This window comes from Vespa crabro, chromosome 8 (genome assembly GCF_910589235.1).
Source record: "Vespa crabro chromosome 8, iyVesCrab1.2, whole genome shotgun sequence".
In the NCBI taxonomy this organism is placed as follows: domain Eukaryota; kingdom Metazoa; phylum Arthropoda; class Insecta; order Hymenoptera; family Vespidae; genus Vespa; species Vespa crabro.
Window position 1 is genome coordinate 1,032,700 of NC_060962.1, and position 16,332 is coordinate 1,049,031.

The window sequence follows — 16,332 nt, forward strand, 5'->3', positions numbered from 1 at the left end:
ACTCGAGTTTTTGGATTAACAACAATTTGATGATAAAGATCTTTTCAATTCCAAAAGAAGAAATGACTCGAATAGAATTCAAAAACGTCATTAGTACGCGAGACTTGGTATATAATGTAAACGATTTAATCGAATTAACGAAGTAGTGAAACGAGAAAAGCTTCTTTCTTCTTTCCGGGAACGGTGACTATGAGATCATATATATTCGGAGGCACGACACTCGATCTGTTTTGAAATTAGAAGACGGTAAGATAGGTCGCTCGTAAAAAGATACTGGAAGATGTGCGCGCGCGCAAGAGTAAAGCAAAGCAAACCAAAGCAAGGAAGAGAGAAGGTAAGATTCTATCTGCTAGAATTATGTCTTTATTAGATGAAATCTCTGTCCGATGACCGTAACGGTTTACCGCGAACAGCGTGAAACGCAGGTGTCCCAGAGGATATACTCAGGCGAGAAAAGAAAGAGAAAGAGAATGGGATCAAGAGAAAAAGAAAAAGAACGAGAGAGGTAGAAAAAGAAAGCATAAAAAAATAGGAATAGAAAGAGAGAGAGAGAGAGAGAGAGAAGAGAGAGATTGAGAAAAGCAAAGGAAACAAGAAAGAAAGAGAAAAATAAATTTCTATTGGTAGAACAATGCCAATCATGTCTCATTATTCACTCAAGATTTTAGACTCTAGATCAAGGAGTGATCAACAAACGAAGATCCACATAAAAAACAAACACTTTTCTCTTCGACTTCTTGTTTTTTTTTCTTATTCTTTTTCTTTAAATGTGATTGGTCTCCGAGTAACAGTAGCTTACCGTAAATCTGTCAGTTTTTTGCGTATACCGTTACTTTCTCTCTATCTCTATCTCATTCTCTCGCATTCACCATCGTCACCATCAAAAGAAGGTAAGAAGGCTCTCCTTCTTGGAATACTGATTTTTCCCTGTGATTCCTCATCCTCGCGCGCAGAAGGACGAGATTTCCATCGGATAAGAAAAGAAATTGGATGGGATCTGTTTAAAGTACTTATCAGTGTTCCTTATCACCTTTTGCCTTTTTTTTCTTTTTTATAGGTAATCCTCATTCTTATCATTCAAATACGGTGAACAGTTCGCTGATTTTTAATTAGATATAAATTGTTCCTATTTTTATTCTTTTAATTATTATCGATGAAACCATCCGGACACTCTAATGTCGCTGTTTAATGTTTAAAATCGAATTTTCTAAGAGAAATTAAATTTAAATCATCGTACCACAAGATTATTAAAATCATCCTTTATATTTAAAATCAATACCGTAACGAAACTCGTTAAGTATCGATCAACTAGTCCCTATCTACTGATTTAAAGTGTAATTCATTCTTGGAAAAGATAGAGTCGCGAGGTTGATGGTTTCCACAGAATTGGCAAGAACATACGGACGCCCAGCTTCCCTGTCGTGAGACGTGATGAACGATGTCCCATAATGTCCCGAATAACAGGGTACCATTGACTTTTGACATTGTCGTTCGATATATCCTAGAAGCACAGGGGTTTCCAAACTGTCGATTGACCAAAAACCGCCCCTTCTGTGTACAACTGCACAAATCGATTCTAAGTAAGTGCAGACTATTTATTATCTCGAGAACCTTAAAAAGGATTTGATCAATTTTCCCATTCGATCAAATAAATATGATTTTAGAAAAGTCCATCTAAATAACAAATTTTAACGATAAATCAGTAACTTTATTTGAATAGTTATATTGACATATGCAAAAAAATTTTGTATAACTTTAAAGAATTCTTCAAATATCCTGAAAAATTTGAAAACCCCTGCCGTTAGTATACCACCCGTTGAGAACCATACCCAACCACTTAGTTTTCTCCATTGTTCCGAAACTGGAACTGCGCCCTTATTCAAGCGCTGTTTTCACGCTTCATTCTTGAACGACTCATTTAGATACTTTTGAGAAACCGTGCCACGTTCCGTTCTTTTGTTAAATCTATCCTAACTAAAAGACCTATCCTTTTAACAACGAAGCTAAACAAAATCGTTTCTGAATTATAGTATATCCTATATATAGGATCCTTTTCTTGTAAACTTTTCACATATATTATAGAATATTCAACCAAAAAACGAATAAAACACGCATAGACAACAACGATAACAATAATAAAATAAACAATAAATATTATAAAATTCTTTAATATTAAATTGAAAAGACAAAAAGTAATCACTGTTGTCATGATAATCGATAATTCAACTGTTTACCCTAAACTCTTTTTTGTTCGAATATCGAATGAAACGATCACTCGAGAATTACAATGAAAAAAATGTTGTCGAGCGAGGAGAACGTGAAGACTATCAGTCACGGAAGGACACCAACAACTAATAACTACAGTAATCAGGGAAAGATCGAAATCGTTCAGCTGCAGTCTGGACGTCAGAAAGGAAAAGGAAGCCAATCGGCAGGTGCAACGATGCCTAGCCTGCGGCATTCGATCCGCATCGTGGCTAATCGAAACGCCATTAGTACACGTTTGCTGCGTGTTCTTCAGATAGGTAGCCACCTTCGTTAGCTTCCATGAAGAATTAGCAGTTTGTTATACTTCTTATCTTAACACGTTCATTTTACTTTTTAAGATGATTTGAAAGATAAAATATTCGAGTTGATGTCTTAAAAAAATATTCATCAAAATAACAAATTGTGAGTTCATTAATTATTTTTATACGGACATACTTATTCACTTTGTAATAGTTCAACTTTTTTGTGAAAAAATGTATAATATTCGAAAGTAATCTTTTCTTATTCATCTTATTTTGCAATTTTTATTGTAATTTTGTTTCGCCTATATGTACTATTAATTATCTTACATGTATTTAAATATTCTATTAGAATGTAGAAGTGGACTTTGAAAAAAATGTTTTTTTTTTTATATTTCAAATAATTTACGTAATTATTCACAAGTTATATAAAATCACTTTATTATAATTTATTCATTTTCATTTAATATTAAATGATAATACTTCAGAATTAAGATCTCAAAAATTTGGAGAACATGTATTATTAATTTTTTTTCTTTTATAATATTAATTATCGTGGTTCCTTTCTTATTATTTCTTCATTTTCATTTAATTTAAATGATAAAATTTAAGAATCAAGATTTGAAAAATTTAGAGAACATTCATTATTTATTTTCTTCTTTTGGAATTTTCTTCTAGTAAAATGTTAATTATCAAAATCATTATCTTACTGATTGTTCATTATCATTAATCAGCTTTGTTCTAATAATATCATTGGTTATCTCGTTAATCAGTTTCCGTAATCGTTTGGTATCCTTTCGAAAATGGAATTACAGGTCGACGGAAAGAGCTTCCGTCGTGACGGAGTCATAAGGTCGGCCTTTATTGACCGTAGTTTGCGTCCATTGTCGTTGGTATTGTGGACAGGTCTAGTCGTACCGCGTAAGCCGTCGCTTCCGTCGCTTCATCAGAACGCTATCGTTATTGTTCTATTCTATGAAATATAACCATACATGAGACATATATATGTACATACAATATATCTCGTACATAAGCATATAAGGTGAATTGTATGTGTTCGAATGAAAATTCCAGTTCGTTAGTGAACCAAAAAAAATCGTTTTTTTTGATAATTTATCTAAATATTCACAAAACAATTAATTAAATTTTTCATATGTATATTTATATGATTGAATGAAACATGCGCTCGCTCTGTTAGAAATATCTATTTATAAAGTAGGCAATAAAAAAATTGATGAGATAAAAGATAAGAAAAAGGGAACACTCAATTATCTATAAATATCGATATCAAAAGAAGAAAAGAAAGAAACATTACGAAAAGAAACACATTAATATAAATTAGCATTTGTTAATAAATCAATAAAAGTTTACTGTTGGTATCCATCTACGTACACAAACAAAATAAAATAAATAAGAAACAAGAATTATTTCCTAAGATTTAAAATCTTAATTCTTCAATCTTATCATTGAAATTAAATGAAAATGAATCTATAATAAGATAAGGATAAGACCAAATTCAAAAAAAAAAGGAAGAAAAAAGAGAGTGAAACGAACAACATACGAAGACATCTACGTGATTACTTACTTGCTATAAAGATATGATGGTGGATCGAAAAGAAGAGGGTGGGAGATTGGTAACGTCACGATGTTTCTTAATGGAGGACCAGATAAGATCACCCCTTCGTAATCCCAATGAATTCATGCGTGGCGTTTCGTGGCACGAGGCGTGTTTTTCCTAGAGCAAGCCGTTTCTCCGGGCTCGGTCAATAAATCGGCCGATAACGGCGACGATAAGCTCACCAAATTGAAGGCAAACATCCCGCTGGCACGCGGTCATTATACCATCGTGGAATAATAGTTGGCCGTTTGTTACGCGCTCCCTAATTACGGTGACTACGAAACCGACGAATGAAGCATAGCGAAGCTCGTGTATGTAAGTAGAGAAAACATACCCTTTCCCTTATTCTTACAACTCCACCCTCCATTTTTTTTACATTATGCGCCATCAAATAGGTAGCTAGGTATACATCACTGATTCAAATGATCTCGCAAATCTTGTATACTATATACTCTATATAGATATACCTATGTGTAGGTATATATATAAGTATGTATGTAAGTATCTGCGTATGTATACGTATTCCTCGCGTGAGAATAATTGAATATTAAGAAATCTCTCTCGTCCATCGTGTTCTATCCGGCCACTTACGAAGCATCGACGTAATTACGGGAGGACAATAATTATTTTCTTCGAATCTATTCAACGAAGCGGAGACGGGTAAGTGGTAGAATATTACGAGAAGTACAAGAAAATAGAAATTTGTTTTTTTTTACATTATTTTTTTCTTCATCTCGATTGAATTGATTTCATTGTAAATATTAATATATATCCGTATATGTGAGATGCTTTATTAATTATAATTATACTATCATTGAACAAACATTTCTTTCTCTTAATCGGAATAATTTAATATTAATTTTTTTTTTTTTAGTAAATAATATACAAGATGAATCATATAACTTAACGATCTTCGTTCGTTTTTAGAATTTGAAAAAGTACGATCTTTAAAATAAACATATACAATTTTTCGATGCTGCTATTTCCAAAATTACTTGTTTCGTACTCGTGTAAAATTTGTTTCATAACCGTGCTAAGACATCTAAATCATTATTTCAAACGTGAATACGATGGATCTTTGAAGAGTCATTTATCATTCACAATATCGAGTGTGACATCTGTCCTCTGGTGAACAAGCAATTCGTAGAAACGCGATACGGAACTCGAAATGTTCGATATCGGCCCTTCCGACCTATGCAACAATGCCCATCCTGTTCTACCATTTACTGTATGTATATATACGAATGACTATTAATATATGGCCACTAGAACCATTGTTGCGAATTAGGTACCATCGAACGATCCATTGTCGAGGACAACGGGAGGCTCGAGAAATGTTCCCCAAAGAACAATTTTTCGAGGGTTGACTTCGAAAGTCGATTGACTTTTCATGAACTTTCAGCTTCATCAGTACCTTCTGTTCTTTTTCCTACCCTCTCTCCATCAGCGAAAGGGTCCAATAAGATTTAATTATGTGAAGAATAAAATTTCATTACTGAATTTAGAAATGTTTCAGTAGAATTGCTGACATATAAAATATACCTCAAGATTAAATGTTTTAACCAGTGAAACTAATAATAGTGTCTTTGTTAATATTTTATTCGTCTTATTTATTATATTTATTATATTTATTATATTTATTATATTTTATTATACATTAATATATTTTGTATATATATATATATTTTTTTGTTGACAGTTACTAGTGATGCCATCTGATATGGATTTTATCAAGCACATTGTTTTTATGGATGAAATTAAATATACCGACAGTAGGTAACGATAACGTCCGTGAAATATCAACTTCGTAGTTCGTAGATACGTCATTGATGATAATTCTACAAGTTACGTGTTAAATGTAAACTTTAAATTCAATTATTAAGATAATGAGATCAAATCGATTCTGTAGAAACAGTTTTTCTTTAATGTTTAGTGTACAAATACATAAAATGCATAATGTATATAAAAGTAGCGAAATTGAATGATTACATTTAAAAGGCACGGGTTCCACACGGATTTCATGGTTTGCCCGACTTCATATTTTCTTTCTAAAAAGGCATATCGATGCAATTTTTCTTAAGTAGCATGGCTACGCATATATTCATAAAGTTCAGCTCTCTGTCATGTCCGTAAACGTTTCTGATCTATCTGTGACAAATCATCGATACGATTCGAGTTTGACATACGTAAATGAATCGAGAAAGCACATGTTTCTCCATTTACTAATTAAAAGACATCTCTGTTTCGTTCGACGCAAATAACTACATTTCATCAATCACAATACTTTGTTTCTCAAACGTCCAAGATTACCAATTTCTGTTTCCAAAACGTCTCCACGCTGTAAAAGAGAAAACAAAGTTTAACGTCTTAAAGTTTGAGAAAATAATTTCTTTCTTAATTATTTAATGAAATAAGAAATTTATTTCAGCATACTTTCAAGAACTCCGGTGGCTTTCTCGTGAATCCTACACCTGCTGGAGTGCCAGTAAGTATTACATCTCCAGGTAACAAAGTCATAAATCTAAAAGCAAAGATATAATATATTCTTTGACATGAAACCTTCCATTTCTATTATGAAATGAAAAGAAAATAATACTAACTGGGATATATAAGCAACAATTTCGTGAGGTTTGAAAATAAGTTCACTAGTATTTCCATTTTGCTTGAGATTACCATTTACCCAGGTTTTCACCGTTAAATTATTAATATCAGATATTGATTCCTTCGTCACAACAGCAGGTCCAAGTGGACAGAATGTGTCCATGCTTTTACCAAGTAGAAATTGTCCACCATTGCGTTTCGATTTCTGCCAATCTCGAGCTGTTATATCTTGAGCAATTGTGAACCCAAAAATGCAATCCTCTGCTTCTTTATCACTGATAGTCTTACATCGCTTTCCAATCACTATAGCAAGTTCAGCTTCCCAATCGACCTTCTATATTGAAAAGATTTATAAATATTAATATCCTTGAATATATTATCATTTTTGTAATATTGTATTTTTTAGAGGATAACAATTATTTATAAATTGAAATTATTTTATATTTAATAACGTTTATACAATAAACGAATTTATATGTAAGTAGAATTTTAATTAGATGGAAATATTTCTTAAAAAATATTAATTACAAGGTCATAAAGTTTATACAATTTATATAATTAAATACTTTTATATTTATTATTAAAATCATAAAACCAATTATTACTTTATTTATGATTTTTTATCTCCTTTATTAATTTTCTACTTTATTCTACGCGAAACAAATAAAAAAATCATTGGATTGAAATCATATTATTATTTTTTTCTTATCTTTTAAACAAACTTAACAAACGAGACATTATAAATCAAAAAGATATCTAATATAATTAAATCAAAAACATATTAATAGGTTACATAATCTCAACGATTAAAAATATTCTGACTATTCAAATGTTGATATTGATATTTTCAAAAGTTACAATATAATTTAGAACATAATATAATATAATTTAGTGGATATAATTGAAAACATTAATGTTTTTCATAGACGTCTTTCAAAAAATATTATTTAGATTAGAAACGAATCGATGTTATTGATTGACAATATGAATTCAAATCATCTGACCTTTAATTTGTTACTTATATATCTTAGTTAAATGTAAATTATATTGATAATATCTTCGAATAAAACTTGTCCATGATTTTATACCATAATTATAAAGTCAATACAACAATCACGTCGGTAACGTAGATTTCTTTAAATGTAAATCTTAAAAAAATATTTTTATGCAAAATCTATACTCACCTCTGATATCGAAGGTAAAATAACATTATCGGTTGGTCCTACGATGTTACTAGGAAATTTGCTGAAAACTACTGGACTTTCCGGTGGCGATACGCCCTGTTCTTCGCAATGTCCGCTATAATTTAAACCGATGCATGCTAATTTGTCCATACGCGTAATCGGTGCCAAAAAATTCACGTCTTCCGCCGGAATTATGCTACGTCCTTCGGCGACGATTCTATTCAAACATGATACATTATATCATAAATACATATATACACTTTTTAACATATATACACGTATGTCCAATATAAAAAAAACATTTTTCTTTCGAAGAACAAAGGAAATGAACAATTTGCATACTAATTTATAACATGAAAGCTCTCAAGGCTCAAAAACAAAAAAGAAAAATCTATTCTTTTCACGTTCGAAGAGGCATTAGAAATAAGTAAGGCGATAGGTATTGTATTTTGCACTTGCAAACATAGCCATACAGTGTGTATATTTTCAATTGTATGTAATACGAAACATTGTTGTTTGTTTTAAGATCGAAATCTCGTTCGTTACTGAAAGCCAAACAATGTGATAAGGATAAAATGATAGCATATGAACGTGATTCGATAAGAGAACTTATATTTTCTCTCCCTCTTTTTTTAAAGTAAAGAAGGAGAGAGAGGGGGATAGAGGGGGAGAGAGGAAAGGAAATAATTATAGTCATGACAATTAAAAATTACTTTAGATTTCCTTATGAAAATTAAACAAAATGTAATTTTTTTTCAATAAAGAACAAAAAAATGATCAGGAATGTATAATGCAAACTTGATGGGACTTAAATTTCGTGCAATAACCAACCTCTCTACAGCCGCCATTAAATCGATATCGTCTTCCCTGGCGAAACAAAGTTTTTATGTGAGAACGATATTTTATATATTTTCGAAGAAAGAAATAAACAAAAAATAAACAATAAAGTCATTGAATCGCGAATAATTTTTTTTTTATATAAAACTCAATGATCGCTTCTTATCTCGTAACTTATCTCGTATTATAAATTTTTTATTGACCAAATCACTTAAGTATAATTGACTTTATCTTTACTTCTTTTATATTTTTATTTTTTCTATTTACTTTAGAAATTACTTGAAATTTTCAATGGAAATTTATAATTAAAATTATAATTGTTATTAATCTCAAAATCTTACAATAATTTTGTTGTAATAAAACAATTTGAATATTAATTACCAATAAAAGAATAATTAAATAAAATGATTCGTTTTAAATTAGAAAAAAAAAATAATAAAATTTCATAAATATTTATATAAAATATTCTTATTTTCACTTTATTTTTAAATTTGATAAATTCTTTTGGACGATCACTATGCATTATCGTCCATTATCAATTGTCGATAACATTGCTAATAATCGATAGGTGAAAGATAAAAAAACAAGGAAAAAAATACAATTACCTTTTAGCACTTTTCACAAGATCATCTCCACCCTCGAGGAATTTCTTTAACGAATTCGGAATCCTGGAATCAACTGCAGACACTGCTATGATATCTCCACCTTCTTTAAGTTGGACTCCTAAATGTTGAGGACCGCCATTTTTATTCGTGAATTGGACGAATCTATAAAGAGAATTCGATATCAGAACTTATTTTAATAAGTCCTCTCACACTCTCTCTTTCTCTCCGCGATTGATATTTAAAAATAAATTAAACTGATATTTTAGAAAGGATTAAAAGTGTAAATAATGGAAATAAACAAATCGTACTTATTATCCAAGATATAAAATATTTATGTATATATGTATTACAAACTATATATCGTAACCTCATATTTTTTTATCTATATTTTATAAACATATATTTTTTAATTATTCTATAATATTTTATTTTTTAAACGGTTATAATAATTATTTATAAATTAAAAGATTATCATCTATGTGATAAAATTTATTAAATTTATATTTACTAACCAAAACTTCATGCGAATAGAATATCAATTATATGAGATACTATTTCTACAGAGACATACATATTCTTTGTTAAACGTCGACGCATTGATACGTAACTAACCTCAATATTTCAAAACCTGGGGACGTTAAACCCACAGGTGCAATTTATTTCTCTATACATTCTCTATACATTCATTATTAGAAAAAAATAAGAATAAAATATTCAATAGATAACGATTTATATCACTTTCTTTATACTTGACTACATGTGAATTTTTTTTAGTAAACACACTTGAATCAACATTCAATTACGTATTCAAAAATATATAAATTAATATGTAAAATAAATGTCATTGATATTTCAAGCTAAAACGAAGCATTTAGGAAAAAATATTATTAATAAACATAAGAAATTTAAAATTACATAATTTTGAAGGACAAACGATCAATTTTGCGAAATAGTTATTCATCGTTGACAGTTTTCATAACAGTATAGTTAACTACAAAAAAGAAGGAATCGTTTTACGTAAATATATCGTGAAATCGACGAAAAAAGAATCGACGAATAACTGAGAAAAAGAAAATAAAAAAAGAGATACAGAAAGAAATATATCTCCAGAAAGTTACATTCAGAAGACAATGATCATCCAAATTCTTTCGAAATACATATATATTTATTTTTAATCTATAATCGAGATTAAAAAGAATGATTTATGCTGTTGAACTGTTTCACTCTCAAATGTTTTTTTATTTTGCAACTAGAAATACATTCGACATTACAATGTTCAAACGTGTTTTGCAAGTAAACTATACGAATGTAACTTTCTAATCTAATCATTTTGTCCTTTTCTTCTTTTTTTTACATATATGTACGTATATATATACGCGTATATATACACACATAAATATATACACATACGCACATACTCTACCATTTCACTTTCTCAACGATATTTAGTTGAATAATTAAATTTCAAATTAATGAAATGAAATTATATTTTTTCATTACGTTAAAATTTTCTTTTGTTTTTTTTTCTTTTGCTACAATATGTTATAATTCAAATAATATTTCGATCTAGTTTCATCTTCTTTTCTGATCACAAAGTGCAAATATTTAATAAGGTCGAAGGGTTGAAAGATAGGAATGCACGTATATAAATTTTATTCCATAATGAAAACATATTTATGCGAAAGGAAAAGGAAAAAAAAGAAAAATTTTCGAAGTGGACATAAATGTTAATTGATTCATAAACATGAGGATAAATATAACAATGAATAGATAAAATAAAAAATACTCTAGAAACATTGGCAGTATACCAAATGAAGCGAACGTGTAGAAGACATACGAAAAAAGAAAAGTAAGAAATATAGATAGACAAATAGAGAAAGGTCCAAATATAATCAAATGACCAATGACGTCAATTTCAATTTAACCCTAAAGTATATATTTCGCAATTATCACTAAGAAACAAGTAGGTTATATTTATGTGTGTGTGTGTGTGTATGTACATATATATATATATATATATATATATATATATATATATATATATTTCTTTTTCTAATAGTAAATTATAATTGTTTCCCTTAAGAACCCCTAAAGTAATACGTCCCTGAGACCGGGTGTATTTGACTCACCTCATATTGAGCGCGCTGTTCACAGAGAAGTTCCTAATAGCAGTAATATTTGCGACGAAATGTGTATTGACTTTCGCTTTCTCGCTGCAAGAACTCCTCAAGAAGAGGAAAGTTCTGCCAAGTAATCGGTATCTTCCACGATACGGCATATTCTCGTTTCTATTATCAGAATTTTTTCTTTTATTTTTTTTTGATAAATATATTTAGCTTATACTCCTTAATCAGTGATTAACAAATCTCAAACAGAAACTTTATGATAAACAAAATTACAAAAAGATAGAATAAATGTGATATAAAGAAATCGATACATCCGTTATGAAAGACTGATTGTGACTGAAGAATGCGTAACACTGACTAGTCCCTCTAACGGATATCGAAGGAACTCATTGGTATTGCGATAATGACCTACCTTCTTCATATAATTATTATTCTTTCAAATTATATCCAAATTTATTTTTTGTTATCTATTTTTTTTATTCTATCTTTCGAATATATTTTATCACTTGAAGCAAAATAATTTGCTTTAGTATTCTTATTTAAAAACAAAAAATTCTAGGATCATACACCTTTTTTCTTTTATTTAGAAACAATCTCGTATAATTTTCTATTCGCAAGATTATTGTTGAATATGTGGATAAATTTTAATGTTATTTTATTGAACTGTTACGTATTATTGATATTAGTATTTAATTATGTGGAAAGATTGTCTTTCTCTTAAATCGATTAAATTGTATAAACTATGAGCGACTAATAAAATTTAGGCAATTTCGTATATAGTAAGGATCAATATAAGTTCACAAATTGTAAAATTGGATTTTTTTTACTATCGCCATCTTGTGATATTTTGTGAACTTATTTTTTTTTCAAATGTTCAGCGTCTTTGGGAATTGACAAAAGTCAGCAAAAACTGACTTTTGTCAATATGAAAATATTTTAATGATTTGCTTTTGATATAATTTCTTTTTCTCTGTAACATATTCTATAATATTTTATAAGATAAATCAGAATTGATTTAATATTCAATAAGTCTAAAATAAATAATTTAATCTAAAGGTTTTTTTCGTGTTATTCTGAATTCTTCTCTTTTGTGATATGGATTGTAAGGATCATCAATATAGAATTTTGGTCGTCTCCAATACTTGGTTACCATTGTATCAAGTAACCAAGACTGTGTACCATTTGTGAAAATATGCTGACGTAATCTACGCTTTCTACCTTCTGTTTTTCTCCACATATGTTTGTCATGTGCAACATATCTTCTTATCCATATACCCCTATGAAAATAAATATCATTAAATGTAAGGGCACTTAGAACTATATCATATTCATTCTCTGTATGGCATTAATATTATATCTACAAGATATATAGTTTTTAGACTTAAAGCTTAACAGTGTTACCAATTTAGCCTATAAAATCTTTTGATAACTGTTTTAACAGTCTTTCTTTTTCCTTTCTTCAAAGAAAACTTTGTTAAGGTCCTTTTTGGAGTAATTAATGTATCTTGCAGAGAGATAATATTTCCATGTGGTATTACTGCACTGTAAAAATTATAATTTTAAAATGTAAAATATCTCATGTAAAATTCTAAATATAAAAGATAGCTATCATGTACCAATTAATCGATGTTTTCTCTTTTACTCTGTTTATATTAAACCATGTCTGCGTAGATAAAAAAGAGGAGGATCTATTTTGGGTAATATTTGTAATAAGTTTCGGATATTCTTTGAGTAGAAGAGTACCAACATTTCCTACAGTCGCATGTGACACGATGCCTGAAATATAAAAAATGAATAGTAAATTATCAATGATTACAAAATAAGATTTACATCAAAATTACGAGTAAAGTGAGACATTCGAATGAAATTCAAAAATAGAAGAAAAAAAAAATAAATACACGATAAGACAAAACATATAAACTACGAGTGGACTGTTCCTTCTGTTAAGAATGTTATGTGATCGTTCCGCTCCGTTATAAAATCTAACCTAAAAAGTATTCTGAAATAATATTTTCAAAGAGGCGATTTAGAAAAGGATAGAGGTGTTTGAAATTATGCGTAAGAACGAGAACGTATGACAAATAGTCGTAATGATAGAAAATATTATCGATATAGAAATATCCTTAATAAAGCGTACCTCGAACTGCAGCGCTAATAACGCGCAACATTCTTCTTTCGCGTAGTTCCGTTCAGTGGCCAGCTGTTTTGTACCATCGTTCCCTCTTTTCCTTCGGCTGCCTGACCGGCCAACCCGAAAAAGATGTTTCGAATTGGACTCAAATTTTCGTGCAACGGTCTAAATGGGGTACGTAAAGTGGTAGTGCTATAAGAAAAATAGTCTTCTTGTCATACGATATCTTTATTTGACATTACTTAGAAAAGAATTCTCTTTTTGTGGTTAAAAACAGGGTAGAGACAAAAAGAGAGAAAGGGAGAGAGGTAAAGAAAGAGAATGAGAGAGAAAGAGAATGATTGGAAAACAACATTTTCTTAGTCATTGATCTTTTATTTAAATTTTCCTTATTTCTCTATCGAATTCGTTTGCTTTTTCGAGGATTGGAAGGATGCGTATTTTTTGCACATTACTTGGAAATTATGAACGAAGACAATTACACGAGTTGTCAGTGATTATTGTAACGAATAAGATCAAGGTTGCGTACCTCGTGTGACAAGATGGCTTAAAATTAGGAATCTTATATAATTCTGGGAACATTGACTTGACATACGCTTGACCTTTCAGGTAAAAAAACACGGTTACTCTAGACTGTATCTAACTGCCAGGTACTATGAAACGCGTGCTCGTGTCAAGTGTGAACCGGAGGGAAAGTAAGAAAAAATTCTGTTATGACAAGTTTTAAATAAGTTTGATTAAAATCTATCAAACGATTTTATCTATGATTCTTTATATGTATAGCGTTTATGATCTGAAATTCTCTTACAAATTTTTCTTACATTTTATTTTATCATCTGGAAGTTAGTTTCTTAATTATTTAATTCATTTAATATGTAGAACATATCGTATAGACAGGTAAGGTTATGTTTCAAATAGATTACCATTCGTAGGTACAAAGTTTAATATGATAATTGTGATAACTTTTCAAAGCAAGTTCATATCAGAGTAATATAAAGCATAAAAAACAAATAAAATATGTATTTCACTAATATATAATATAGAAGAACATGTTATAATGTTATAGCTTTTTTTTAGGTTTTGCAAGGATGTTAGACTTACGTCCAGACTTTCTGGACATAAGTATTCAACCGATTCCAAGAGAAGGTATTTAAATTTTATGAATGCTGAAGTTAAACCTTATAGATAGGTTATATCTGTATGATTGTATATTAGATGTTATATCAATGATTAATGAGAAAATGCATGGCCAGAAATATGTATTTTTATTTGATTTTGATTTGATATGTATTTTTATTCAGTTACAAAATAAAATTTATACATCTGTTTTTGATGGAAGCGAGAAGAGCAGAAGTTCCGGTACATTGGTAGCTTTAGGAGCCTTAACTATCGGGACCATAGGTGTATTGGCTTTTGCGAAAACTAATCCAGACTTTCGAGCGACATTAGAAGGATGGATACCAGGAACGGATAAAACAATACGAATCATCTTTCAGGAAGACTCTAATTATTTAGAGTTAATCCTTACACGTTTAGATGCTCTGAAGGAGAAGTAAGTTAGGAAAAGTGTTCCTTATATATAATTTAATAATTCTCAAACAATATTAACGTTTATGTATTTTTTCTAGAATATCAAATATAACTTCCATTTTCTACAAGGGTACATCGGAAAAAGAAGAATCAGGTCAGGTTAATCGAAAATCATTAGATTGCACGAAGTTTGAAGATTATAAACGTGAGCTTAGAACCTTATCCGTAACAAATTAATTTACAATCAATCTTTCCCCTTGTCCCTTCCTGCGTTATCATATAAAGCATTTATAATTATACAGAAATTAATAAGCTCTTTATATCTTAAAATTTACTTACTAACATTTAACAAATTCATGTGTATACTATAGCTCCAAAATCAGCATTTGTAGAATTGATAAACAAGAAGGAATCATCTACTAAAGAACCTTATGCTGAAATTCGAGTAAGCAAAGAAACTAAAGAAAATCAAGAAGAAATTCAAGGCGGTATGCTTTTATTTATTTTTTTTTTTATTATTTAGATTATATTATTTAATTCATAATCATACTTTATCGTAAACTTGTAACAATTAATTGATATGTACTTATTATATTAATTAAATAATTTATATATTACACAGTTACTGAAAAGCCAGCATCTAAAGAAATACCAAAAGAATTAATGCCGGAAAATCTCGTCGAGTTGGAAACATTTTGTGGCCAAACTGCAGCTAAAGCTATTGCTGCTTATAAGACAGCAATATGTGCATTACAGGATTACAATCATGATGTAATTAAAGTAGTAGAAAGTGTCGATACATCGGTACCCTCTAGCATTTGGAAGAGGTATACTTTTAAATTGCACGAAGTATGGTTTTATAAATAATAGAATTACTTTTTTAACTAATACAATTTATTGTAGATTAAAAGAGGCCACGGAAAAAAGGGAAGAAGCATTGCGTGAAGCAGAGGAACATGCTACTAAAGTCTTAGATTCGCTCAAACAAATGTATTATTTGATCGATGAGCCCAAATTTGATGCACCAGCTCATGTGAAAACTGCGGCAAGAAGAAATATCAAAAAAGTGTTGGATGATCTTGACGATGTCAAACAGAAATTCGAAGATGAGTTGGAACATGGAAATATTACTGAACGTTATTGGAAACAAGTGAGAGCGGCTCGAGAGAAATTTGAGGAGGAATTATACATTT

General features: G+C 29.8%; 3 protein-coding genes and 1 long non-coding RNA gene across 6 annotated transcripts in view; 2 read left to right on the forward strand and 2 right to left on the reverse strand.

The window, feature by feature from the left end:
• Positions 1 to 4,016: 4,016 nt before the first annotated feature.
• On the forward strand, positions 4,017 to 5,873 carry LOC124425902. 2 transcript variants are annotated; one of them, XR_006942601.1, is made up of 3 exons: positions 4,017 to 4,440; positions 4,521 to 4,785; positions 5,000 to 5,873. It is a non-coding gene; the product is annotated as an uncharacterized LOC124425902 (long non-coding RNA). The 2 variants fall into 2 exon arrangements; XR_006942600.1 differs by having other exon boundaries at positions 5,053 to 5,873.
• A 153-nt stretch (positions 5,874 to 6,026) lies between these two features.
• On the reverse strand, positions 6,027 to 11,896 carry LOC124425900 (fumarylacetoacetate hydrolase domain-containing protein 2). 2 transcript variants are annotated; one of them, XM_046966937.1, is made up of 7 exons: positions 11,482 to 11,896; positions 9,353 to 9,514; positions 8,742 to 8,777; positions 7,911 to 8,127; positions 6,726 to 7,060; positions 6,559 to 6,646; positions 6,027 to 6,463 (listed from the first exon to the last, which is right to left on the reverse strand). In XM_046966937.1, exons 1-7 carry the CDS (start codon positions 11,628 to 11,630, stop codon positions 6,401 to 6,403), a joined length of 1,050 nt encoding a protein of 349 aa, XP_046822893.1. In that variant the 5' UTR covers positions 11,631 to 11,896; the 3' UTR covers positions 6,027 to 6,400. The 2 variants fall into 2 exon arrangements, with proteins under 2 accessions (XP_046822893.1, XP_046822894.1); XM_046966938.1 differs by lacking the exon at positions 8,742 to 8,777.
• Positions 11,897 to 12,031: 135 nt separating this feature from the next.
• On the reverse strand, positions 12,032 to 13,757 carry LOC124425901 (39S ribosomal protein L35, mitochondrial). The gene is made up of 4 exons (XM_046966939.1): positions 13,616 to 13,757; positions 13,095 to 13,254; positions 12,880 to 13,020; positions 12,032 to 12,755 (listed from the first exon to the last, which is right to left on the reverse strand). The coding sequence occupies exons 1-4, from the start codon at positions 13,644 to 13,646 to the stop codon at positions 12,524 to 12,526; spliced, it is 564 nt and encodes a 187-aa protein (XP_046822895.1). The 5' UTR covers positions 13,647 to 13,757; the 3' UTR covers positions 12,032 to 12,523.
• The window catches only part of LOC124426169 (MICOS complex subunit Mic60), a 12,356-nt gene continuing 9,685 nt past the window's right edge, over positions 13,662 to 16,332 (forward strand). Inside the window, exons 1-8 of the mRNA XM_046967552.1 lie at positions 13,662 to 13,783; positions 14,219 to 14,304; positions 14,687 to 14,755; positions 14,949 to 15,161; positions 15,238 to 15,344; positions 15,511 to 15,627; positions 15,762 to 15,966; positions 16,043 to 16,328. Coding sequence (XP_046823508.1) covers positions 13,739 to 13,783; positions 14,219 to 14,304; positions 14,687 to 14,755; positions 14,949 to 15,161; positions 15,238 to 15,344; positions 15,511 to 15,627; positions 15,762 to 15,966; positions 16,043 to 16,328 — 1,128 coding nt within the window. The 5' untranslated portion in view covers positions 13,662 to 13,738. The remainder of the gene's footprint in view (positions 13,784 to 14,218; positions 14,305 to 14,686; positions 14,756 to 14,948; positions 15,162 to 15,237; positions 15,345 to 15,510; positions 15,628 to 15,761; positions 15,967 to 16,042; positions 16,329 to 16,332) is intronic.

Bases quoted from the DNA above. Each gene is read 5' to 3' on its own strand.
- LOC124425900 (XM_046966937.1), bottom strand. From the start codon at position 11,630: ATGCCGTATCGTGGAAGATACCGATTACTTGGCAGAACTTTCCTCTTC. The intron at 9,515-11,481 runs GTGAGTCAAATA...TTCTCTTTATAG, and splicing joins AACAGCGCGCTCAATATGAG to ATTCGTCCAATTCACGAATA. The intron at 7,061-7,910 runs GTGAGTATAGAT...TTTTCAATATAG, and splicing joins TTTTACCTTCGATATCAGAG to AAGGTCGATTGGGAAGCTGA.
- LOC124425901 (XM_046966939.1), bottom strand. From the start codon at position 13,646: ATGTTGCGCGTTATTAGCGCTGCAGTTCGAG. The intron at 13,255-13,615 runs GTACGCTTTATT...TTTATATTTCAG, and splicing joins TATTAGCGCTGCAGTTCGAG to GCATCGTGTCACATGCGACT. The intron at 12,756-12,879 runs GTAACACTGTTA...TTATTTTCATAG, and splicing joins AGATTTTATAGGCTAAATTG to GGGTATATGGATAAGAAGAT.